A 27,583-nucleotide genomic window follows, 5' to 3' on the forward strand; every position below is an offset into this window, starting at 1 on the left:
ACAGGATCAGAGAAGAAATAAATGAAATAGAGACCATAAAAACAATGAAAAAGATCAAAATTAACAGTGACTTTTTTGAAAAAAATAAACAAAATTGGCAAACCCTTAGCTAGATTAAGACCAAAAAAAAGTAGACTCAAAAAATCAGAAATGAAAGAGGAGCTATTGCAACTGAGCTCAGAAATACAAAGGATCATAAGAGACTGCAATGAATAATTACATGCAAATAAATTGGATAACCTAGAAGAAATGGACAAATTCCAAAAAACACACAACCTACCAAGACTGAATCATAAGGAAATGGAAAATCTGAACAGACTATGAGACTATTGAATGAGTAATCAAAAACTTCCCAACAGAAAAGGCCAGGACCAGTTGGTTTTGATGATGAATTCCACCAAATAGTTAAAGAAAAGTTAATGCCAATCCTTCTCAGACTTTTCCAAAAAATTGAAGAGGATGGTACATTTCTAAACTTGTCTTATGAGGCCAACATTACCCTCCTACCAAAACTAGAATAGAATACTTCAAGAAAACTTTAGACCAATATCCCTGATGAAGAAACATGCAAATATTCTCAACAAAATACTAGCAAACTGAATTCAACAATACACTAAAAGAATCATACACCATGATCAAGTGGGATTTATTCCTGGCATACAAAGATAGTTCAACAAATGTGATTAACAAATGTGATACCATATTAATAGAATGAAAGATTAAAAAAAATCATATGAGCATCTCAAAAGATGCAAGAAAAGCATCTGACAAAGCTCTACATCCTTCCATAATGGAAAACATCACTAACTGGATAGAGAAAGGATATACCTCAACATAATAAAGGCCATATATAAGAAAGCCACAGCTAACATCATAACAAATTGTGAAGGGTTGAAAGCTTTTCCTCTAAGAACAGGAACAAGGCAAAGGTGCCCATTTGCACCACTCTTATTCAACACAGTACTTGTAGTCCTAGCTAGAGCAATCAGGCAAGCTAAAGAAATAAAAAGAATCCAAACAGATTCCTTCCTTCACCAATCAGAGGAGGTCAAGAATGGGAAGAAACTCATCTCTAGAAAGGTCTTCCCCATCCTCAACTTTTCTTACTCCCCCAAAACACCAATGCATATATATATATAGAGAGAGAGAGAGAGAAAGAGAGAGAGAGAGAGAAAGGTGTGTACTGCCACCTAAATATTGAGTCATTTCCCAAAGGAGAGGGGACAGACCTGTTGTCTTTGGGCAACATCTCATCACTTCCTCTTGCTTTTGCTTTTTCCTCCCTGCCCTTGGTTTCATCCTATTCTACACTTCAGATTTCTATTTTTGTGTTGAACTTGCTCCTTTTTTTCATATTGAAAAGATGACACTGCCCCCAAGAACCAGAAATAAATGGGAACTGAAAAGCATCCAAATAAGAAAGGAAAACTAAATTACCTTCTTTGCAGATGATATGACCTTATATATAGAAATCCTAAAGACTCAACCAAAAACTTTTGGAACTAATCAACAAATTCAGTGAAGTTTCAGAAAATAAATCAAAATACAAAAATTGGTTGTGTTTCTACACACAATAAAATCACTGAAAAAGAAATAAAGAAAGCAATCCCATTCACAATACCATCACAAACAATAAAATACTTAGGAATAAATTTAATCAAGGAAGTGAAAGATCTGTACAATGAAAACCGTAAGACGCTGATGAAAGAAACTGAAGACACAAATAGATATTCTGTCCCCATGTATTGAAAATAATTAATATTGTTAAAATGTCCATACTGCCCAAAGCCATCTATAGATTCAATGTAACCTCTTTCAAAATTCCAATAGCATTTTTAACAGAAAAAAAAGTCCTAATATTTGTATAAAACTGCAAAACACCCCAAATAACCAAAGCAAGCCAAAAAAAAAAAAAAAAGAACAAAGCTGGAGGCAGTATCACACTTCTGATTTTCAAACTATACTACAAAGCTACAGTAATCAAAACAGTATAGTATTGACATAAAAATAAGACACATAGACCAAAGGAACAGAATAGAGTGCAGAAATAAACTCCCATATACACAGTCAACTGGCATTTGACAAGGAAGCCAAGAATATCCAATGGGGAAAGGACAGACTCTTTAATAAATGGTTTTAAGAAAACTGGATAATTATATACAGGAAAATTATATTGTATATCCATCTTACACCATTCACAAAAACTAACTCGAAACTGATTAAACATCAGACCTGAAACCATAAAACTCCTAGAGAAAATATAAGGAAAAAACTTCTTGACATTGGTCTTGTCAATGATTTTTTTGGACATGACACCAAAAGCACAAGAAACAAAAGCAAAAATCAAGGGGACTACATCAAAAAAAAGCCTCTGCACAGCAAAAGAAACAATCAGAAAAATGAAAAGGTGACCCACGGAATGGAAGAAAATATTTGCAAGCCACATATCTGATAAGGGGTAAATACCCAAATACATAAAGAACTCACACAGCTCAGTAACAAAAAAAAAATAATAATAATCCAACTAAAATACGGGCAAAAGAATGAAATACATATTTTTCCAAACGACACATACAAATAGCCAAGAGGTACAGGAAAAGATGCTTAACATCATTAATCATCAGGAAAATGGAGCTCAAAACCACAATGTGATATCTCACATCTGTTACAATGGCTATTATCAAAAAGACAATAGATAACAATTGTCAGTAAGGATGTGGAGAAAAGGGAACCCTGTGCAGTGTTGATGGGAATGTAAATTGGTACAAACACTATGGAAAATAGTATGAGAGCTCCTCAAAAAAATAAAAAAAGCACTACTATATGATCCAGCAATTCCACTTCTGAATATATATCAAAAGGAAATGAAAACAGGACCTCCAAAAGATATCTGCATTCCCTGTTGATCACAGCATTATTCATAATAGCCAAAACATAGAAACAACTTAACCTATTGGTTAATGGATGAATGAATAAACATTATATGATGTGTGTATAAACACACACACACAATGGATTAGCTATACACACACACACCCGGATTAGTATTCAGCTATGAGAGAAAAGGACATTGTGCCATTTGTGACAAAATAGATGGGCCTTGAGAACATTATGTAAATGAAACAAGTCAGAGAAAAATAAATACTGTATGATATCATTTCTATGTGTGAATCTAAAAAAGCAAAAACTCATAGAAACAGAGTCGAATGGTAGTTAACAGGAGCTGGAGGGTGGGGACATTGGGGAGATGTTGATCAAAGTGTACAAACTTGTAGAGAAAAAAATTAAAAGAGAAATATTACTAAAAATGATTACTTGGTGAAGGGGGGAGGAATTCAATTTATTCTGCACTTTCGCCATTTTGTAAGGCCCAAATTTTTCTTTTTTTTTTTTCTTTTTTTTTTTTTTTTAAAGATTTTATTTATTTATTTGACAGAGATAGAGACAGCCAGCGAGAGAGGGAACATAAGCAGGGGGAGTGGGAGAGGAAGAAGCAGGCTCATAGCGGAAGAGCCTGATGTGGGGCTCGATCCCATAACGCCGGGATCACGCCCTGAGCCGAAGGCAGACGCTTAACTGCTGTGCCACCCAGGCGCCCCCCAAATTTTTCTATCATGTGGTAGGTATTGTGTTAAATATTTTAATGCGCTGAAAGAATATATGATGCATAAATATTTAATGTGTTTGTCCCATATTGTAGTAGCTTTTTGTCGCAAAAACAACTTTGTGTTACTAATGTAAAGTCTTACAAGCCATAAGCATGTAGTGAATGCATCAACAAATCATTCCTAAGTATGACTTACTACCTTAAAGAGAATGCTATGCCATTAGAAGATGAAAATGCTCCTCGTGACAATCACCACCATCACACTGAAAATCCTTAACTCTGATTTTTTTCTTCATTTGGGTTCTTTATATGCTCCTCTGTTCCCAAATGAGAACAAGAACTACTTGTTGACAGCAAGAGACTTATCCTCCACCACTGCTTGCATTCAGCAGAGATGCAAAGGCAGGTAGAGGAGTGGGAAAGCTTTATGGTTGCAAAAAGGGAAGGTCCATCCTGATAGGAGGTTGTTGGCACACGGAAGCTTGAAGGCATGGCTGACAAGAAATGATCTACCCCGAACAACATAAATCCTAAATTAATAGTGATAATAGAGGAACAGTAAAGTACTAATCTGAATATTACAAAGTAATTACCAAAGCCTAAGTATAACTCAAAATTGTTTAGTCTGTAGCTTATTCAGTATTATATATAGTACTGGATTTCAATGCATACCTTTGAAGAAAAAACTTTATTGATATTAGCTAGATAAAAGGTTTATTACATTATTTTAATGCATAAAAATCTATTGTTCTTACAGAATTACTACTACTAAAAATATTATAAGTATTTTCATTTGTAAATACATAACAGGTATTTTAGAACTCAAACAACTATGTACTTTGTAAGAGAATTCATTACCTCAGCTAGACTTTCATGCAATTTTCATAACAAGAAATTAAACTCCTTACAGGTTTTATGTGCTTTTCTTTCTTCCTCATTTTTGATCTCTGACCACACATTTTAATACCATTTTTCTTTCATCATTATAGACCTGTTTAGTTATCAGCCTGATTGCAAAGCAAAGGTATTCAGATATAAGGAGATTTTTAATGGGCCAAAATTCTTCCCATTCTACTTTTAAAGAAAACTAAGAAAAGTTTAAAGTTATACTATGAGAAAAGAAATAAGGGATGATGTGGGAGTTATTTCTTTTGGATAGAATAAACAGAAAACTGAGTAGGTGAGCACACATGCATATGATTAAGTCGGAGTAGGTGGCAGAATGATTCACTGAGTTGTCTCTGCCACCAATAAGCATAAGGCCCTCACATATTACTAACATTTGAGGACCACCATTTTTATCTATAAACCAAGGGGCTTGGAATTTATAACTTCTAAATTCCTCTTCCAATAAAATGATGATACCATACGAGTTCATGGATCTGAAGATCTAAGAGTTAAGTATGAATTAATGGAAACAAGAACAAAAAGTCATACCTTTGTATTATTTTTTATCTTTGTTTTATCTTTGTTTTTTTCCCTGGCTTCACGAAGACCTTTCTGAGTAGGACCTTCTGGTGCATTTTCTTTTTCAGAATTAGGAACAACTACAAAGATAACACAATTTATTCTTAGTATCTATACTGTTTCTCCACAATAAATATAATTTTAACTAAACATATGAAAGCCAAAGTCATAATGATACATGTATTTTTTAAAGTATTAAAACTAATAATATTAAAATACCACCAAAATGTTTTAAGTGAGGTGTCAAATTCATTTTCCGAAAATTCACGGTGTCATTACTGCAAGGTCAGTGAAATGGCATGATGAGCCAGTTAGAGATCACAGAAGCCAATCTCCAATTATATTATATCCAAATTCCTGTCATGAGGCTTAATGTGTATACAAGTTGAAAAGGGTCAAGGAAAGAATGGTAAGCAATGACAAAATTTCTCAAGTGGAATTGGATAACAAATAACAGATTTTTAAAAGGATACTGTATTAATAATAAATAATAATTCTTTATGCTTCTCAATGTTGAGAAAAACAGAAAGGAAAACATTGGGTAATATTCCAATGTAGTTGTAACATTGGTCTCCAAACTCTCCTGGACATAAAGAACAGTCCTACTAAAACCACATGAGAGAAAAATAAAAGGATAGGGAAAGTCTCTTTCTTTTATACACATAACTACTTAGGTATACATAACTTCCCCCTTTATTTCTAAACAGGAAACTAATTGCAAATAACTAATAAAGTTATAATCATTAACTCTTAAATAAAAGAAATGACTATATGTTCTAAATATAACACTAGATTTATAATAGAGAAAAGACAAACACAAAAATATCTGGATGAGTCCAGGTTCTCAAAGAATTCTGAGTAATAAAGGCAAGGAAGTACATAGCTGGCTTTTAGATTCTTTCTGATCTGACTTTTCCTATTCAGTACCAGTTTCAGACAAAGGAAAAAAACTCCAAAATAACCTTGACAATAACATAAAAGCAGAATATTGAATAACACAGTTCTACATGAAAGTACTTAAAAGACTTCAAGCATTTGGGTGGATATCCAGACTGCCTATCCTCCCTGAGTGGTGCTAAAAGTTAGAGCCCCACAGCATGTGGGAAGTCAAAGTGTGGGGGAAAGGCAACAATTACAGCTCACTGACAATAAGGAAAAATTTTCACTTCCAGTTCTCTTTTATTTAATTCTCCTTTCAACAACCAACAGTGACATCCTGATAAGGACAATAAATTAAAATAATAACAATTAGCATTTATGCCTTATTGACTTTTTACTACATAACAGCCACTAGTCTAAACAATTTGCATGGACAATTTCATAAAATCCTGTCTATAACCCTGTCAAGGTCACTACCTTTTGTTCCCCTTTATATATGAGGAGAATATATATGGTAGTATCTATAGGGAAGTAATGAGAAAGCAGTGGAAGTAATTCTAAGAACATGAGCAGATCTCAGGTAGCATGCAAAACATGACTAAGCACCACTTCATAAGAGAAACAAAATAAAAATCAAGAAAGCAAACAAACAAAATGTTAAGGATAACAAATGAAAGTCAAAAACCAAAAAGACCTTGTTTTATAAGTATATGTAGTTTTTCTACAACAAAATGAAATTACAAAAGTTCACACTTAATCATTTTTAGGAAAATATTCAACACTTGGAAACAAAACATGAGAATAAGCATTGCAGAATACATGTGGAATTAGCAAAGAAATAACACTTCTCCATTATGTCTCGGTGTAGCAAGTACAAACATGATTTCCACTCTCCATCAGATAAACATCACTTTCACTTGCACAAAGATTTGTAGAACAAATAAGAGGCTCAGACATTAAAGTCTATGTCACATTCATGGTTAAATGCATATAATTCTCAAATTCCACATAATGCTTCTTAATGTTTAGTAATATCCTAGCAAATGCCATGTCTCTATCATAGCATCTTTATGTTTATCACACCCAATGCTTATTAATGACAGGCCTATATTACTGATTCGTGCTGTGCAGTTTCCCAGATTTTATTTGGGCACAATCAGCATCTTAAGGAAAGTATAATTTCTTAAGAGAAATGAAGCAAACATCAAATAAACACATTTTCACTTATAGCAATTTTGTTTATTGTACCTCCAGTGCTATATTTCATCCATTCAACAATTCCTTCATGTATGCACACATCCACTCAATCAATGTTAACTGAATATGTTTAGCCTCCTCGCTGAACGTCAAAAATTCATGAATACAGAGGACAATAGGGGAAGGGTAGGAAAACTGAATGGGAAGAACTCAGAGAGGCAGACAAACCATGAGAGACTCTTGACTCCTGGGAAACAAACTGAGGGTTGCAGATAGGGAGGAAGGTTGGGGGATGGGGTAAATGGGTCATGAGCATTAAGGTGGGCACGTGATGTGGTGAGTACCAGGTGTTATGCACAGCTGATGAATCGCTGAACACTACATCAAAAACTAATGATCTACTATACGTTGGCTAACTGAACATAATTTTTAAAAAAAGAAATAAAATAAAAAATGAAACAAAATTTTTTAAAAAATGAATATGTAAGGATTGTGCCGGTCACTAACTCTCTTACAGATTAAACCCAGCTGAAAAGAGAATTCTTTAACTGAAAAAGGTTTTGAAGAATTATCCACAATTTGGTCTAGAGAGCTAAACAGAAAATATCTAAGAGATTATGATACATGTAAGCTAAAATGAGGAGTTTAAACACTTATCTAATTGTAATTCAGAAAAAGGCAAATAGAGGTAAAGGAGAAGAGGATTTACTTTAAATATTCTTTATTTTTACTTTAATTTTACTTTCTAACCTAGGCCATATAGCCCATACAGTCATATGAAATTGGCATCTTGTAATGCAATTCTGAGCAGCAACAAAATATTCAACTTAAAAAGCATCAATTTATTAAGCTAAAAACCTTATGGAATACTTTGCTTTACTCCATATGACATCTTTTTCCTCTATGAACCTCTGAAGTCAGCTTTCACAGTTTTTCATTATATCTAACATTTCCCATTTCTAGCTGTTCATACTGAATTCATAATTTCCTATCATAAGTTATAAGATATATTAAAATAGAATTATATGTATCTTTATAACCTGCTTTGGAAATAGGCATTATTTTTTTTAAAAGATTTTATTTATTTGACAGAGAGAGACACAGCCAGCGAGAGAGGGAACACAAGCAGGGGGAGTGGGAGAGGAAGAAACAGGCTCCCAGCAGAGGAGCCTGATGCGGGGCTCGATCCCAGAACACCGGGATCACGCCCTGAGCCGAGGGCAGAGGCTTAATGACTGAGCCACCAAGACACCCCGGAAATAGGCATTATTGCATTCAAATTGCAACCTTATAGGAAAGCAAAATAATATAAGTTAATAACCAACACAAACATATCAGAATCAGCATATTAATAAGCTTTTTGAAATTACGTAATTTGTAAAAAACTGCTTTTATCTCATAATACATAATATTAAAGTGCTTTCTGTATAGTTTCTTATAAATATGTGATATGTATTGCATTTCATAACAACAAAGAAAAATTATACAAAATTGTCACTTCAAATATCTAATCAGTAATAATTCACTATTTCATAGTTTTTCCTAGGAATTTTTCTACTATTCTACATACCATACAAGAATAAATGTAGAACTAAAAACCTTTTTCAGGTGAGAAAGTTCAGCAATGTAGTATTAATAATATTCTCTCTGGGTAGTAGAATTACGGATAATTTTAAAAATAAAGTTTGTCATTCTTAAAATTTCTAAAATGGGCATATCACTTTGATAATAAAAAATATGGTATACTTAAAATTACTTGATTACTCCAAATCAGTTCAATTTTTGTCTTATCCCTAAGTTTGGATTGAATAACAATTAATTTGTCTTTTTTCCCAAAGTTAGAATAAATGACGGTCAATTCATTGTTCCCTAAGTACAGAGTGAATAATATTTAATTTTAAGAATCTCTACTGGCATACTAACCTCTGCCCAAAATAAATGGATAGACTTTTAAATGGATGACAGGTAAACAAAGTTTTTAAAAATTAAACTAAAATGAACAAATAGAGGGAGAGGGAGTTAAATATATGCAAATAATTGTGAAGGATGACAGTATTTATGAGAGACAACGAGTTAACCAATAAATCAACTTCTCTTCAACTTAGAGTTCCTGGCTAAGTAAGGTTCCAAGTTGATCAGGCAATCAGAGAGATGACAGAGTCTGACATGACACAGCCAAATGCTAAACCCAGAAGCTTGGGAAAAGGTACTTCAAGTCCCGTATCTTACACTAGAATGCATGTTTAAAAAGATCATAAAATTATTCAGTACAGAATTTAAGGAATTAATTTTATTCAGGTAGTTGGGATTACTCAATTAAAAGAACCTATTTCTTTGTGTTGGGTCGAAATTTATTTCTTTTGACCAAAAGCTACTTCAAAACATCACAGATCAAAATACAATTACAAACTTGATCTTCAAAGTAACTTAGAAAAATATGCAGTATGTTCATTTATAAATTACATTAAATAATAGAATATAATTTCATAAGGAATTATCAGTAAACCATTAGTTTATTTTAATAGAGATTCCAAGGATAAATATATAAAATTACGAACTAATAGTTGGGAGTAGAATGGAGCATTAGAGGTTAACTGATACAACCATCAACCCAATGCATGAAGTTCCTCAACCTTTAAGCCTTCTCATATATATTATTTTTCACATTCTTTAGTCATTTGGGAAGTTAGAGTTCCTGAAACTATGATAGTTTGATACTACCCCTTCATATTTACATCTGATTGTATTCTTAAAAGTTATTTACACATGGGAACAAGTAATTTTTTATCTTAACAAAAATATATATTCTTTGTATAAAAAACGCAATAAGGAAAAAATGTAGAAAATAATCACATCATGCAAATTAGGCATATATTTTGGTGTGTATCATTTCTTTGCATATATTTAATAGCCATGAACTTATACTATATAAATGTTCTAATTTTTTAACATTTTATTAACATGATGTGAGCGTTTTCTTATGCATGATTTTTAAAGAATTTCTAGTTGTATGAGCAACCATACTTAAACATTCACTTGTGGTTAAAGATTAAGATTGTTTTTACTGTTTTGTCCTATAGACATGACTGCAATAAACATCCTTGGTCCATAGTGTCTTCAGGTATAACTGAGCTTAACTAATATTTCTTTAACATGAAATATAAGGATAGGAACTCCTGAAACAAGGCTAAGAAAAAAATTTCAAATATGAGAATGCTGCCTATTTTTTTAAGCTTTAACTGATCATTTAACACAATGAACAGTCATCTGTAAATGACAGGATGTTACGTTTATTAAGAAAATTCACTATTTTGCAGCCTTTCTATATTTCAGTTTCCATCATTCTTTTTTAAATCAAATATAGTGAGGTACAATTTATATATAATAAAATGAATACTTTTTAGAGAATTGGGTAAGTTTTAACAAAAATAAACAGGCATAAAACCACCACCAAAATCAAGATTTAGAACATTTGTACCACTCACGAAATTATTATTTCCTTAACATTACCATTTATAAGGCATGTACAAATACTTTTACCTCTAATTTCAGAAGCCTGGTAATTATGCCCTACTTCCATATGCTTCAGTGTTGCTTGAAGCCCAGAAATCTAAAAAATAAAATCAAAAGATATGGGGTTATATACAAAATAACCCAAAAAGGACTGAATAAAATGCAATGTTTAAATATCAACTTCAAGATATAAAAACATCAACCTCTCAGATTAATTCCTATGTATTAAAAATATTTTAAACATGAATTGTAACAAAAAAAACATAATTTAAAGTTAAATTCAATTCCATGGGTAATTATTAGGTATTCATTATAAATAAGCATCTGAAACATTTATTTCACAGCATCGTTTCCTGAATCAAGAATACCTATTGCACACTTTGAATGATAATGATCCAGAACTCTACTTTGAGAAAAGTTTCTCCTCTATTGAAATTACTTCACAACAACTTAATTCATCTTTCTGTTTATAAAAGATAAGGAAAGTATTAGTTGGGAAGTAAAATATGAAGAGACTATTGTTTTTCCTGAAACACTTAGCTCATTTTCCGCCCACAGACACTCCTTGTTTTATTAAACATGTTTTATAATTAAGAACATTTGTTAGTTTGGTGGCATATCATTTACCTATATTTCCTGAACAATAGACTTGAATTAAAAACTCAACCTTAAAGAGTTCTCTCATCACTCATTGTATGTGATTATACCAACACAAAAAAAATCTGTTTAATTATATAGGGATACACACATTTTTCCTACTATCACTGAGTAATAACATTCCTTTATTAATTGAAAATAGTAGATAATAAATTGTAACCTACAGATTAGTGCTCATGAAATGCCTGGATGGAAAAAAAAAAGTAAAAAATGTATATCTATTCTTGGGTGCCAAATGGATTATAAAAATTTTAAATACACTTATTTAGAATAGTATAAAATTTACATAAAAGTGCAATGTAATACAGAGTTCTTGTATACCCAGCAACTTATTCCCATTAACATCATCCATTATCATAGTGCGTTTGACACAAGTAATGAGACAATACTGTTATGTTACTATTTAAAAAGTCCATATTGCTTTCTAATTTCATTAAGGTTTTTCTTTTAAGATTTTATTTATTTGAGAGAGAAAGAGAGAGAGTACAAGTGGGGGGAGGGAGAGGGACAAGCAGACTCGCTGCTAAGCCTGAAGCCCGATGTGGGGCTCTATCTCACCACCCTGAAATCATGACCTGGGCTGAAATCAAGAGTCAGACACTTAACTGACTGAGCCACCCAGGCTCCCCAAGATTTTTCTAATATCCTTTTTCTGTTCCAAGATCCCAACCAGGATACCTTACATTTACTCATTATGTCTTTTTTATTATTATTATTTTATTTAAATTCAATTAATTAACATATAGTGTATTACTAGTTTCAGAGGTAGAGTTCAGTGATTCATCAGTTGTATATAACACCCAGTGCTCATGACATCACGTGCCCTCCTTAATACCCATCATCCAGTTATCCCATCCCCCCGCCCCTTCCAGCAACCCTCAGTTTGTTTCCTATGATTAAGGGTCTCTTATGGTTTGTCTCCCTCTCTGATTTCATCTTATTTTATTTTTCCCTCCCTTCCCCTATGCTCCTCTGTTTTGTGTCTTAAATTCTACATATGAGTGAAATCATATGATAAAGCCCCGAATCGCCAGGGAAATGTTGAAAAAGAAAACCAAAGCTGGTTGCATCACAATTCCGGACTCCAAGCTCTATTACAAAGCTGTAATCATCCAGACAGTATAGTACTGGCACAAAAACAGACATATATCAATGGAACAGAATAGAGAACCCAGAAATGGACCCCCAACTCTATGGCCAACTAATCTTCAACAAAGCAGGAAAGAATATCCAATGGAAAAAAGACAGCCTCTTCAACAAATAGTATTGGGAAAATTGAACAGCAACAAGCAAAAGACTGAAACTGGACCATTCTCTTACACCATATACAAAAATAGACTCAAAATGGATGAAAGACATCTAAATGTGAGACAGGAATCCATCAAAATCCTAGAGGAGAACACAGGCAGCAACCTCTTTGACCTCGGCTACAGCACCTTCTTACAAGACATGTCTCCAAAGACAAGGGAAAAAAGGCAAAAATGAATACTGGGACTTCATCAAGATAAAAAGCTTTTGCACAGCAAAGGAAACAGCTGACAAAACCAAAAGACAACCAACAGAATGGGAAAAGATATTTACAAATGTCTTATCAGATAAAGGGCTAGTATTCAAAACCTATAAAGAACTTATCAAAGTCATCGTGTCTTCTTAGCTTCCTCTGGACTGGGACAGTTTCTCGGACTTTCCCTCATTTTGATGATCTTAACAATTCTGAGTATTTGTCAGGTAATATTTTGGAGAATGTACATACATTTGGGTTTGTCTAATGTTTTCTCATGTTTAGATAGGAGTTATGGTTTTGAGGAGGAAGACCACAGAGTAGAAGTGTCATTAATAAGGCATCAAGGGTAATATCAACATGATTAAAGACTGATGATGATGTTAACCCTGATCACCTTTGTGAAGTAGTATTTGCCAGGTTTCTCTACTGTAAAATTACTCTTTCCCCCACTTCCACTGTACTTGTGGAAACAAGTCATTTAGTATAGCCAACAATGAACAGCTGAGGTGTTAAGCTCCACCTCCTTGAGGGAAAGATTATCTACATGTCATCTGAGATTCTTCTTTGAGAGAAATATTTTTATTTTCCCCCATTTACATACTTATCCATTTATTTATATCATTATGAACTCACAGATACTTATTTTATACTCTGGGTTATAATCCCACACTGTATTATTTATTTTGTTGCTCAAATTGTTCAAAATTTGACCATTGGGAGCTCCTTCAGAACGATTCCTGTAATGAGCATGACTCCATTTCTTGATGTTTGACTGCTAACACTTTTTAAGCCTTACTTCCTACTTTCCTTACGGCCCCACACCTGAGCAAGCAGATATGAAAGCCTGGATGCTCCCTCCTTTACCACTGGTGGGAGATTCAAACCACCTAAGCCCCTCCTCCCACATAGGAACTCTCATCAGGCTCCCAAACCCTAACCACATCAAAAACCCCAAGCCAGTCTCCTTCCTTAGTTCTCTCAAGATGTCTCAGACCTGCACGTAAGGCATGTGCTGCTCTCCCCACAGAGCTCAATTATATAACATAAATGTTTCCATATCCTTTTGCTGTGTGCATTGCACAATCAGTTTCAACATCCAAACCAAATTTGATTGTTAGTCCATTTAGGAAGTGCCCTCGACAGTTCCTTTGTCCCTTGACATACTCTAATGTCTTGTTTGGTCCCTTCCTCCTTTCCCTTTCCCCCTTCCTTCTTTCCTCCCTTCCTTCCTTCCTTCCTTCCTTCCTTCCTTCCTTCCTTCCTTCCTTCCTTCCTCTCTCTTTTACTTTCTGAGTATCTCCTAACATTCTAGTGCAACAAGATGGGACAAATATTCCAGGTTCATTTTGTATTTTCCCTGCCCAGCCTATAATCAGCCACTTCTCCAAGGAGCTCTAACGTCCTTTTATTAGAGAACGGTATCAGAAACATATATCTATGCACCAGGTATACTCATTTGCTATTGGAGCATCATTACTTCTAGATTCTCTCAGCAGACAGACCTAGAAAATATATACATTTATTTTTTAGAATACCTCCTGAATTAGAGACCCATAATCCAAAAAAGGATAAAGTTTAACTTATTTATTTACACACACACACACTAACAAATTATATACCTTTTCAATCATAGGACTGTAATTCAGAATTTTGAACATTTTCAGTAATTTTGTAAAACAAAACAAATTATAGGTTTATCTATAAGATTTAAATAAATTTGGAAGTTGCTATACCATTACCTACCAAAAAAATTTGAAAACACATACTTCTTTTAGATTTTTGTCATCTCACAGTATACTTTCACTTTTACATACAAACTGAATATCACTTAAAAATTATAAATTCTAACCTTTCTTCTTGCAAGAGATTAGAGAGATATACATGTTTAAAGAGAATGATAGTGAGCTAAATGTTCATTAAGATAAGGTTTTTAAAGAAGTCATGATTAGGAATACAGATAAAAATTATAAGATACTTTCTACTGCTCCAAGCTCATATCCCAAAAGTTTTGGTTAGAAGTGACTTCTCAGAAGGGTGCCTGGGTGGCTCAGTAGGTTGAGCATCTGACTCGATTTTGGCTCAGGCCTGTGGTCTCTGGGTCATGAGACTGAGCCCAGTGTAGGGCTCCAAGCTCAGTGGGGAGTCTGCTTGAGATTCTCTCTCTCCCTTTTCCTTTGTCCCTCCCTCACTTCTCTAAAATAAATTAAAAAAAAAAAAAAAAGAAATGACTTCTCAGAGCATCACTGAAATAAAGCATACACTGGAAATAAAGATGTAATCAAAAAATAAGCATAAAAGTTGATGTATCTTTCATGTTAAATCATAGAGGAACTTTGCATATATTTTAATATAGTTTCACTTTCAAAATTTTTTAATAAATTCATTCTATAGTTCATAACACATTAATAGATTGAAGTTAAAAGGTTAATCCAAGACTGTATATCCAGGTATACTTGATATGAATGTTTCAACAGGAAAGGAAAAAAAAAAAAGACTTGGGTGGTAATAAACCATTTTTTGTATGAAACATTCTCAAAAAGTTCAGCTCATTAAATAGAACCTTGGCTTGTAGTCCAACGATAAAGATGATAAAACTGAGACTATACTGTCTGTCCTAATTTGAAGAATGTACTAATTGATCTTAGGATTAGCCTGGAGTAAGGGATATCTGACAGCCATTTTGGCCACTCAGCATCTTGGGTTCATTAATCGTGAGCCTCCCATCTTTCAGTATAGATATGAAATACTTTTTTAAATTTTATTCATCCTCTCTTGTAACTCGGATGCTAACTATACCACATAGGCTCCATCGATCATGTGTGCCCATTTTGGATCCTGAACAAAATCTGATGACATGAGAAACCATGTATAATACAGAATTCATCCTGAGAATGGCAGTTGCCACATCCAGTTTCCACTGACAGCAATAAAACAGATCTGGAAGGACATACAAATACCCAGTATATTGGCATTGTCCATGGTGAAAACTATGGTGGGCAGAAATGGCACCTTCTACTCAAATCCTACTATGTCAAATCAATCTACTGTCTTAAACAGGTAGATGTGATAGAGAGAGGAAAGCTATTTCTAAATCCAAACTTCTCCTTTTTAAATAACAGGAAATAAACTCTAGAAATTTTCAAATAGTATTTTCCAAATTGGATTTTTGTTTGGTTGTTGCTGTTGTCATTGTTTAGAGTAATAATGAAGCTATTATATTAAGGTATGTTCCCTCTAAAACACCTTTGTTCAGAGTTTTGATCATGAATGGACGTTGTACCTCGTCAAACTTGTTCTGATTCTACTGAGATGACTGTATAGTTTTCATCCTTTCTATTCTTAATGTGATCTGTCACATTGATTGATTTCTTAATATTGAACCATCTGTACACCTCTGGAATAAATCTCACTTGATCATGGTTAATGATTTCTTTTAATGTATTGTTGGACTCAGTTTGCTAATATTTTGTTGAAAATTTTTGCATCTGTGTTCATCAATTGACCTGTAGTTTTCTTTTTTTCTAAATGTTTTTGTTTGGTTTTGATATCAAGGTAATGTTGGCCTCATAGAATGAATTTGGAAGCTTTCCTTCTAATATTTTTTTAAATAGTTTGAGAAGAATAGGTATTACTTCTTTAAATGTTTGGTAGAATTTACCTGTGAAGCCATCTGGTCCTGAACTTTTATTTGTTGGGAGTTTTTCTTTATTACTAATTCAATTTCATTGTTAGTAATCTATCTGTTAAAATTTCTAATTCTTCCTGATTCAGTTTTGAAAGTTTACATGCTTATGGAATTTATGCATTTCTTCTAGGTTGTCCAAAATTTGGCATACAAATTTTTACGACATTGTCTTATGACAATGTATTTCTGTGATGTTGGTCATTATTCTTATTCATTTCCATTTTTTTATTTGATCCTTTCTCTTTTTCTTGATGAGCCTGGCTAAAGGTGTATCAATTTTGCTTACCTTTCCAAAAAACCAGCTCCTGGTTTTATTGATCTTCTCTATTTTTTGGTCTCTATTTCATTCATTTCTGCTCTAATCTTTATTAATAATTACTTTCCTTCTACTGCTTTTAGGCTTTGTTTGTTCTTTTTTAGATCCTTTAGGTGTGAGGTTAGGTTGTGTAGTTGAGATTTTTCTTATTTCACGAAGTTTATTGCTATAAACTTCCCTCTTAGAACAGTCTTGCTGCATCCCAGAGATTTTGGACCCTTGTGTTTTCATTGTCATCTGTCTCCTTGTGTTTTTTATTTCATATTTAATATCTTGGTTGACACTTTCAATTGTTTAGTAGCATGTTATTTAGCCTCTATGTATTTTTGTTCTTTCCAGATTTTTTCTTATGATTTCTAGTTTCATACCATGTAGCTAGGAAAGATGCATGATCTAATGTCAATCTTTTTAAACTTATTGAGACTTGTTTTGTGGCCTAACATGTGATCTATTCTGGAGAATGTTCCACATGCTCTTGAAAAGAATATGCATTCTACTGCTTAGAATTTAACAAAACAAAACATGAATGTAGGGGAAAGAAGAAAAAAAAGAGAGAGGGAGGCAAACTATATGAGACTCTTAACTGTAGAAAACAAACTCAGGGTTGCTGGAAGGGAGGTAGGCAGGGGACGGGCTAAATGGGTGATGGGTATTAAGGAGGGCACTTGCTATAATGAGCACTGGATGTTATACGTAAGTGATGAATCACTAAATAACACTCCTGAAACTAATACTACACTATATGTTAATTAACTAAAATTTAAATTAAAATTTGAAATTAAAAAAAAAACTTAGAGAAACTGATAAAAATAAATTGTATCTATTAATAATACCCTGTGACAACAGGTGTAGATTAGGACTGCCTGGAATAAATGTGGATGCAGAGTGACTGATAATGTAGAAGAGGACAGGAAGATATTCCATCTAACAAAGAAGTATAAAAGGCCCTATGCCTGAGAGGGAGAAGAAGTAAGCATTCATATATGAGTAATCCATTTCACCTTTCAAGCTAAAAATCCAAGTGTGGCTGGTTGGGAAAAAAAGGACACAGAAAGTCAGATAATTCAAAGATTCTCCAAGTATAGACTAAACTTGCTCCCAGCTTCTTAGGGAATAATCTAGGAAAATTGACAGTCTCTTAAAAAGACCTTCATATTTTGCATTGTGCTGGAAAACCATAATATCCTTCAGGTGGTGCCTGGACATTGATTGAAGATAATAGGTCTGTGTAGATAGACCTTAAGTGGTTTCCAAATTGCCCACAGGTTGAATTAGCAGTGTAGGAAAATCAGAAGTCTCAACTTGTCTCAGTGAAGTACATGAAAACGTTACCATTTTAGCACTTAACCAGAAAAAGGAGGAGTCAGGATGATGAGGCTATAGATATTAAGGAACTCAGAGATGCTGTGACAGAAGCCATGGATTTAGCAAGGTATATCAGGTTCCCACTCAAAAGAACTACCTAGAACCATGTACCTCAACACCAGGAATATGACCATTTAAATAGTCACACTGCACTAGCAAGTGAAGGCCAAGCATGTAGGCTTCAAGCCATATGGATATATAAGTGCCCCTTGTTGTTGGAACCACCTGGGAAAGAATGAGAAGATGTGATTCAAAGACAAAAAATTAACACTGATACATTTTAGCTCAACAGTTAATATAGCATTCAGATACCATGCGTTAAACTCAAAGAAACTATTTTAACCCAGGAAGACCTGGATAGTCTTTAATAGCAGGTTCTTTTTTCTTTGTCTTCAGCAGAAGTAGGGGTTCAAAGATTAAAAAAAAAAAAAACTTGCAGATAATACAATTCTTTGCTAATATGAACAACAGTGTATAAAATTCAACCCTGTCTCATACAGTGATTTAATTTTTTAAACAAGTTTCCACTTTTAGACACATATCAAACATAAGGCAAGTAATCTGATCTCTGTTTAATAGGTAAGAAAACAGATATATAAGTAAAATGACCTGAATGCTCATATGACTACTGTTCAGCCAGCTGGGACTCACACGTACACTCCCAATCTTTAGTTCTTCTAACTAAACCAGTGAGAAACAATCTGAAACTCAAAGAGTGTATGTGACCTAAATATGTTCTCAAAAAGGCCTTTGATCTAACCTCAGACATTCAACTCATATTAAAGATAGGGGAATTGATGGTCTTTTCAGGAAGATAACTTAGCCCTATTTACACATAAAATAAGTGTAGATCCAGTGTAGGACAGGTTGCAGATACAGAAATCAAAAATCAAGGGAGGAGTGTAAGCACTTGCTAGCATGGATTCCTGGAAGACCCTAGTGTCCTTTTTTTTTTTTTTTAAAGATTTTATTTATTTATTTATTTGACAGAGAGAGAGACAGCCAGCGAGAGAGGGACCACAAGCAGGGGGAGTAGGAGAGGAAGAAGCAGGCTCCCAGCAGAGGAGCCTGATGCGGCGCCTGGTCCCATAACGCCGGGATCACGCCCTGAGCTGAAGGCAGATGCTTAAGGACTGAGCCACCCAGGCGCCCCGACCCTAGTGTCCTTGAATAGTGAATCTCAGTTTGTGTGGTCTGTCAGAGGTGTCAAAGTATACATGATCTTTTGGGAATATATGGCCAGATCACAGATGGATTCCTCCCTGGAGAAGGATAATAGTGAGATAAGTATGTGACCAGGGAATAAAGAGAATAAGATGGATAGCAAAAGTCTAAGCAGGGTCTGTGGCAGGATAAGAAGCAGACACAACCTAAATCTAGCACGAAGTACTCCAAGAGTTGTGTCTTTTGTTGGGATACTGGGGAGAGGGGTTAGATGAAAAGGAGCAAGGAGATGAAATTCTGAAGGTTTGTCATATAATGCCATAAAAGTGTAAATTTTTATTAAACTCCTTTTATGCAATATTACCAATAATACAATTCAGACATTCAAGAATACAAAATTAAAATTCAAGCACAAAGAAGCATGAACACAAGTAATGTTTAGCATTTTAGTAGCTAAGAATTACACTCAAAAATGGGCAAAATACAACTTGATTAAAGCATGTCTTAACACTAAAATCATTCAAGGAAGAATAAAACCATCATGCAAGCTATTGTAGTTTCTGAAAGTTTGGCCAAAAATGAAAATTTACAGAAAACAATAAAAGAATGTTAAGCATAGTTGCACTTTTATATTTTCTAACAAACTGTTAGATACTTTTTAAGTGGCCCATAAACATTTTGTTTTACCTTTCTTGAATTATATACCAGAAGTTCCTCATCACTGTCCCAGGCCCATGCAAAAACCCCCAGGAAGAATGGAAAAGGGTGTTGACAGTAGAAATTATGGAAATTGAGTCCAAAACTAGAGGTGTCAAATATTCATATGGGGGTAAATTCCATATAAGTTTCACAATATTAAAAAAAGGCAGATCAATGTGGCTATACTTTATATATGAGAAATCTGAGTTCAAAGTGTTTAAGGCCCATGTTTACAGGTGTCAAAGTTAGCATTTAAACCCAAGTTTGGGGATACCTTGGTGGCTCAGTCTGTTAAGTGTCTGTCTTTACTCAGGTCATGATCCCAGGGTCCTGGGATCGAAACTCACATCAAGCTCCTTGCTCAGCAGGGAGCCTGTTTCTTCCTCTGCCTGCTGTTCCCCCCTACTTGTGCTCTTTCTCTCCCTCTGACAAGTAAATAAATAAAATCTAAAGAAAACCCCAAACAACAACAAAAGCCCATAAAAATAAATAAATAAACCCAAGTTTGACCTCAATGGCTGAGTTTTTTCCTCTAACTATACTTTATATCTCCTATAAATTTATGTTGTAATTAAATGTTTAGCTTTGTAATAATCTTTATAGGTTTAAAATAAACAAAATAATTTTTATGAATATTTCCAAATGAATCTTTTACAACATAACTGTTGAAAACCTTTCAAGATTTATCTCAGAAATAAAACCAATATTTCTACTTATATTATTAAAAAATAAATGGTTAAAATCATTTCAGGTGGTTTTGATGGCCTCTTTACCTGCCCAACTGCTCTGTCTCTTTCCAGAGAGGTTAGCATTTTCTGCTTCAGTAACGCGTGATGCTTCTCATGTAACACCCTGATAGCTGGTTCATACGATGCATAATGTAACTTTAACCTATGAAAAATAAAGGGCATCTTAAAGGGTAATTGAGTTAAATCAGTGATTTCCATCTAACATCTAAACCCTTCTCTCTCTCCTCTCTCTTTTTGCAGTCAAATAAAAATGAATAACCATATAAAGGTCAACATAATAAGCCAAGAATTGCCAGAAATACTACCTGGTATGCTACTTCCCTAAACATGGTAGAAACGAGGAAGACAGATTTCTTTTGAGTTAACTAGTTTTCTATTTCCTACCAACAGTTTTGTTATATTCAAGCACGTAGTGAGATTGCTATTCACTGCGAGAAAAACTTGCAGTTTCTTTAATCAATTCAGAAACAATTGTCAAAAAGACAACGGCTCCAAACAATGGAAGATTAAACAGAAAGAGTGTCATTCACATCAAAATAAAGGATGGTCTTGAAAACAAGTTTGATTAACTTGTATTAAGAAAATTAAGTATAAAAATATTTCATTATCTTATGGGAGAAATAATTCAACTCAACATATAAGCACCTTTAAGAAACTGTTTTATTTGAAAATGCCTTCAAAATATATTTTTTTTTACCTTTTTTACTTAAGTGTAATTTACCTGGAATAAAACATACAGAGCTTAAATGTTATAGTTCAGAGTTTTCAGAAATATGCATGCCCAGGTAGTCCACATTATTATCAAAATATAGAGCATTTCTAATGCCTCAGGAGATTCTAGAACTTCATATATTTGGAATCATAGAATATGTTCTCTTATGTAACAACCAACATCACAGAAATACAAACAATTTTAAGAGATTATGAAAAACTATATGCCAACAAATTGGATAACCTGGAAGAAATGGATAAATTCCTAGAAACAAACTGTGAAAACTGAAACAGGAAGAAGTAGAAAATTTGAACATACTGATAACCAGCAAAGAAACTGAATCAATAATCAAAAAACTCCCAAAAAGCAAAAGCCCAGGACAGATGGCTTCCTAGGCAAATTCTCCTAAACATTTCAAGAAAAGTTAATACCTATTCTTCTCAAACTATTACAAAAAATAGAAAAGGAAGGAAAACTTCCAAATTCATTCCATGAGGCCAGAAACTGACTTCTTTCACTCAGCATGTTTTTTAGATTCTTCCAGGCTGTTGTGTATATCAGTAACTCATTTCTTTTTATTGTGAGTCATATTCCCTTGTATGTATATTCTACCATGTGTTTATTCAAAAATTCTGCTGATGAAGAACTGATTTGTTTTTAACTTGGGGCCATTATGAATAAGGTTACTATGAACATTCTTACACAAAGTCATAGAAGATATTTTTTGGTTCTCTTTCTCTTAGAAAAAATACCTAGGAGTTGAATTGCTGGGTTCTAATTTATACTTCCAACAGCAATATATGACAGCCTTGGTTACTCTACCTCTCTGGCAACATTTGGTGATTAGTCTATCTAGTCTTGTCAATTTTATTATCAACTTAATCAGTTTTATTATGTTTTCAAACCAACATATGATTTCATTTATTTTCGTATATTTGTTCATTTTTCTTTATCCCTTTGCTAGCTTATTGGTTTCTGATCTTTTTATTATTTCTTTTTCTTTCTCTGCATTTAATTGGGGTTTTTTTTGAGCATCTAAGGTACAAGATTATATTATTAGCATAAAATTTTCTTCTCTAATATAAACATTTAAAACTATCAATTTAAAAAAATAAAAAAATTAAACTATCAATTTTATCTTAAGCACTGCTTTGGCTGCATCCCACTATTTTTAATATGCTGCATCTTCAGCCATTCATATCGAAATACTTTCTCACTTCCTTCTTTGACTCATGGACTACTTAGAACTATGTTACTTAATTGCCAAATATTTGGGAATTTTCCAGAGAGCTTTTTGTCATTGATTTTTAATTTAATTTGGTTGTGGTCAGAGAATGTATTTTGTATGACATCAATTCTTTGAAATATATAGAGACTTGTTTTATGGCTGAGCATACAACCTATTTTGTGCACATGAAAAGTCCAAAGTAGAATTCAAGAAATGTCAATTACATTCAATTAATTGATGCCTTATTCTATAGACTTAAGAGACTTTTTGCCTATTTTTCTAATAATTGCTAAAAGAGGAATGCTAAAATCTCCAATTGTAACTGTAGAAATATCTATTTTTATGTTTTATCAGATTTTGCTTCATATATTTTGAAGCTCTTATATTAAAGGCATGCATATTATGATGTCCTGATAAATTGACTCTTTTTTATCTTATTGAAATGGCCTTTTTTTGTCTGATTCTCAGGATGACCCTGAGATGTTGTTTCTGTATCCTTTCTCTTTAGGCCGGTAGGCATGCAGAGGTGGCTCTCTTTCCCTAGAGAGAGCTAACACCTTAGCTGTGCTGCAAACTGCAGTAGAGGTATCTTCCCCAAAAGGTAAATGATGCTCTCCTGAAGTCGGCCCTACCTCTCTCCTAACTGCCTAGCTAATGGTTTGGTAAGGGAGAAAAGAAAATATACATCCAAACTGCTGTAAGAATTAATCATATATGAGCAAGAACCAAAAAGCACCCCAGAGACTGGATTTTGAGATGCTAAAAAGGGCTATAACCTAAGACTGGATAAACAATAATTTACTTAAGATGCTGGATTTTACAAGTACTGAAACAAGTACTCTAGTAGACGTAATAAAAGTCACTGCTGAGGTGACTCTTAGAAACTTAGAAAAAGTGATAGGCTAACACTCAGAAAAGTGAAAATGTCTTGAGTTGCCCTACTGACAAAGAGTAGAAAAGAAACTCTATAACACCACAGCAATTATACACTGTGATGACAACCCCCATTCTTCCACAAAATTACCTATACCATTTACTTGTGTGACTATGTACTGGGAAAAGATATTTTAAGAAGTTATTATTAATATCCACAAACCCAGAGTGACATATCACAGCCCCTACGTTAGAAAGGGATTTACAGAGGCCAGAGAATAAGTAGCATCATGGCTAAGGTCTGGCTCAAAGTGGGCTTATTTGGTCCATGTACCTACCCAATGATCAATCCCAGATTCCTTGAATAAATAATTTTAAGTGATATATGAGGCAGCTGGAGTTCAGAAAGTCAAAGTTGAGAAAGTCACTCCAATATCTTCTTCTGACATAGGATAGACTACTTGAAATTGCCTCACAGGCACAATTCTGTTAATTTTTTTAGTCTTTTTTTTTTTTTTTTTTTTGGTCTGAGGTTCTGTAAACTCTTTTCAGCTTCTTTCCTTAGTGAATTTTTTGTTGCAAATACGTTTTTCAGTTTGAGAACTTCTATTTGGTTCTGTTTATAGTTCCCATTTCACTTCTGCTATTTCCCAACTGTTCACTCATTATATTATTTTCTTTAAAATTCTAAATATTTCATAAGAGCTGTTTTAAAGTCTTCATCTACTAATTCCATTATTTCTGTCATTTCTGGGTCTATTTCTACTTTTTCCTGGATGTGGGACACATTTTCCTGCTTCTATATGTTATATATATTATCATATGTTGGACATATATTTATCTGAACTTTGTTCTCTTCCTTTAAAGTTTTGTTCTGGCAGACAGTTAATTTACTGATGAGCAGTTTTCAAAGCTTACTTTTAATCTTTTATTAAGGCAAGTTTAAAGTAGTTCCTTCTCTAGGGCTAGAATAGCTCTGCTCCTATGCCATGGTTTATCAAGATTCTTTTTTTTTTTTTAAGATTGTGTTTATTTATTGGAGAGAGTGAGAGAAAGAGAGTATGAGTGGGGTGGGGTAGAGGGAGAAGTAGGCTCCCCACCGAGCGGGGAGCCTGATGTGGGGCTCGATCCCAAGACCCTGGGATCATGACCTGAGCTGAAGACAGACACTTAACTGACCGAGTCACCCAGGTTTATCAACGGTCTTAACTGAATGAGGTTCCTCCACTGTAGCGGGTCAGAACTCCTTTATCTGCAAACTCTGAAATCTCCATTTAGTTCCCAGTTTCCGAGCAGCATCATTCTCTCGCTATTCCACAACTTAGTACTTGGTCAAAGATTAAAGGGAACTACTACAAATATTTCTTAAATCCCTTTCATGCACCTCCCACCTTTTGTGTATCCTATCCCACAAATTCCAGTTCCCTTGGCATCCCTGAGATCAGATCTCTGCCTCATCAGTTAATCAAGACTACTGTGCTCTATGTTCTACTTTGTTACACTATTGTCTGAATAGTACTTCTGGGCCAAAACCTGAGGTGATCATGCCGCTCACGTTGAATGGTTCCCTTCTCTTAAGCATCACAGTCCTACTCTGCCAATTTTCTAACATCAGAAAAAAACAGCTGCCAAAAATTTTATTCAGCTTTGTAGTTCATTACAGTTGAAGAGCTCATCTATTACCAGCTGGAAAGCTAGTTCTATACCAGTTACTCTGACATGGCTGCAAGCAGAAGAACATACAAATAATTTTAAATGTTTTTCTATTAAAAAAAATAAGAGGACACCTGGGTGGTTCAGTCAGTTAAGCCTGACTTCGACTCAGGTCATGATCTCGGCATCCTGGAATGGAGCTCCAAGTCAGGCTCTATGCTCATCAGGGAGTCTGTTCGTCCTCCCCCAATCCCTTTCCTCTCCTCCCCCACTTGTATGGCTCTCTCTCAAATAAAAAAAAAAAATCTTTAAAAACATAAAATGAGTCCTTGTTTTGCACAGTATTTTCATGAAAGTATAAAAGTCATTGATTTGTAAAGTCATATTTATCTTAACATAATTTATTATTATACCTCACTGCTGAAAGCAATAAAACCTAAGCTAAACTAAAGTTACATACACATTTGATATATATATAATGTGTATTAAAATTCAACCATATTCAGCAAAGCATGAGAGAGTAATAAGACAAGAATGTAAGTAGTATGTACAGTTCTATCCCCCATTCCTTTTAATGTGCTTAACATATATACACTTTGCTCTTTACCACACACTTCCATGAATATTATATTTTATAAACTCATATTCAGGTACAGAGTTATATACACAAAACAATGTGTACTGTAATTTGTGGACAAAGGAAGGATTGTTATTATTGATGGAACAATTTTTCCTGTATTTACTAATTTTACCATCTAATTCATTCATGGGCTATGACTTGATAATACTCTATCCCAAGAATTAGCATCATGTAGAACACCACTAGAATATAACAAGGAAAAAATATTCAAAAAAAATTTCTGTTGGCAAGGATACAGAGAAACATGAACCCTCTTACACTGATGGTGCAAATGCAAACTGGTGCAGCCATTCTGGAAAACAGTATGGAGGTTCCTCAAAAAGTTAAAAATAGAACTACCTTATGACCTAGCAATTACACTACTAGATATTTACCTAAAGGATACAAAAATACTGATTCTAAGGGGCACATGCACCCCGATGTTTATAGCAGCACCATCAACAACAGCCAAATTATGGAAAGAGCCCAAATGTTCATCAACTGGTGAATGGATAAAGATGTGTTGTGTGCGCGCGCACACACACACAAACGCACACAACTGGAATATCACTCAGCCTCAAAAAGAATGAAATCTTGACATTTGCAACAACGTGGATGGAACTGGAGTGTATTATGCTAAGCAAAATAAGTCAATCAGAGAAGGACAAATACCATAGGACTTCATTCATATGGAATTTAAGAAACAGAACAGATGAACATAGGGGAAGGGGGAAAAAAGAGAGAGGGAGGAAACCCTAAGAGACTCTTAACTATAGAAAACAAACTGACATTTGCTGGAGGGGAGTTAGGCTAAATGGATGATGGATATTAAGGAGGACGCTTGTTGTGATGAGCACTGGGTGTTATATATAAGTGATGAATCACTAAATTCTACTCCTAAAACCAATATCACACTATATGTTAACTAACTAGAATTAAAATAAAAACTTGAAACAAACAAAAACCTTCTGTTTAGTCAGTCTGAAAGAGTGTGTCTGTTTTGTAAGTTCCATAAGTAGCTCATAATTCATCTGCTTATAAGTTCTAACTTTTGATATTGATAATTCTGAAAATAAGTAAATTCATAAGATACTCATGTTAAATGAGAACTACTATAAAGCTGATAGGTAAAATCAACTAAGTATTCACTTAATTAAACAATTTACAGAAAAAATTAAGACTGATGTTTTGTAGTTTACAGTGAAAGGAATATAGATATATAACTGAAATATTTGGGTAAAATATTAACATAGAGAACTTAGACTCTAATTTAGCCTCGCATGAAAACCACTCTTTCCTTATACTTGATTTATTATGCAATGGTATAACTATCAGACAAGGTGTTCACCAGTGATTAACTTCATCTCTAGTTTTTTTGTGACTCTGATGATATCATTGAAACTTTGTTTTAGGTCCTTAGAAACACAAGTGATTCAGTCAAATGGTTAAATGGAGACATTATTCTTAATGATTAAATGTGGAAATAAAGGCTAGCTGAATACACGAATGTTAATTATATTACAGTGTAACGTGGATTTCTTCATCAGGACCCCTAAAGATTACAAAAATTATAATCCGAAAATGCTGAATTTTTACATGAAATGAATTACAATAGCATTCCCTTTAAACATACTAGGAAATTTAACAAGTATGATACATTTTTAAACATGGGCTAGAGACGCAAGAAAAAAAAAAA

The 27,583-nt window shown here is 33.8% G+C and overlaps 1 protein-coding gene across 1 annotated transcript in view; it reads right to left on the bottom strand.

Annotated features, from left to right (window-relative positions):
• The window catches only part of SPAG16 (sperm associated antigen 16), a 943,910-nt gene that overhangs the window by 879,336 nt on the left and 36,991 nt on the right, over positions 1 to 27,583 (bottom strand). Inside the window, exons 7-9 of the mRNA XM_040641105.1 lie at positions 20,827 to 20,944; positions 10,691 to 10,760; positions 5,045 to 5,154 (exon numbers count right to left, since the gene is read on the bottom strand). Coding sequence (XP_040497039.1) covers positions 5,045 to 5,154; positions 10,691 to 10,760; positions 20,827 to 20,944 — 298 coding nt within the window. The remainder of the gene's footprint in view (positions 1 to 5,044; positions 5,155 to 10,690; positions 10,761 to 20,826; positions 20,945 to 27,583) is intronic.

This window comes from Ursus maritimus, unplaced genomic scaffold (assembly GCF_017311325.1).
Source record: "Ursus maritimus isolate PB19 unplaced genomic scaffold, ASM1731132v1 scaffold_1, whole genome shotgun sequence".
NCBI classification, from domain to species: Eukaryota; Metazoa; Chordata; class Mammalia; order Carnivora; family Ursidae; genus Ursus; species Ursus maritimus.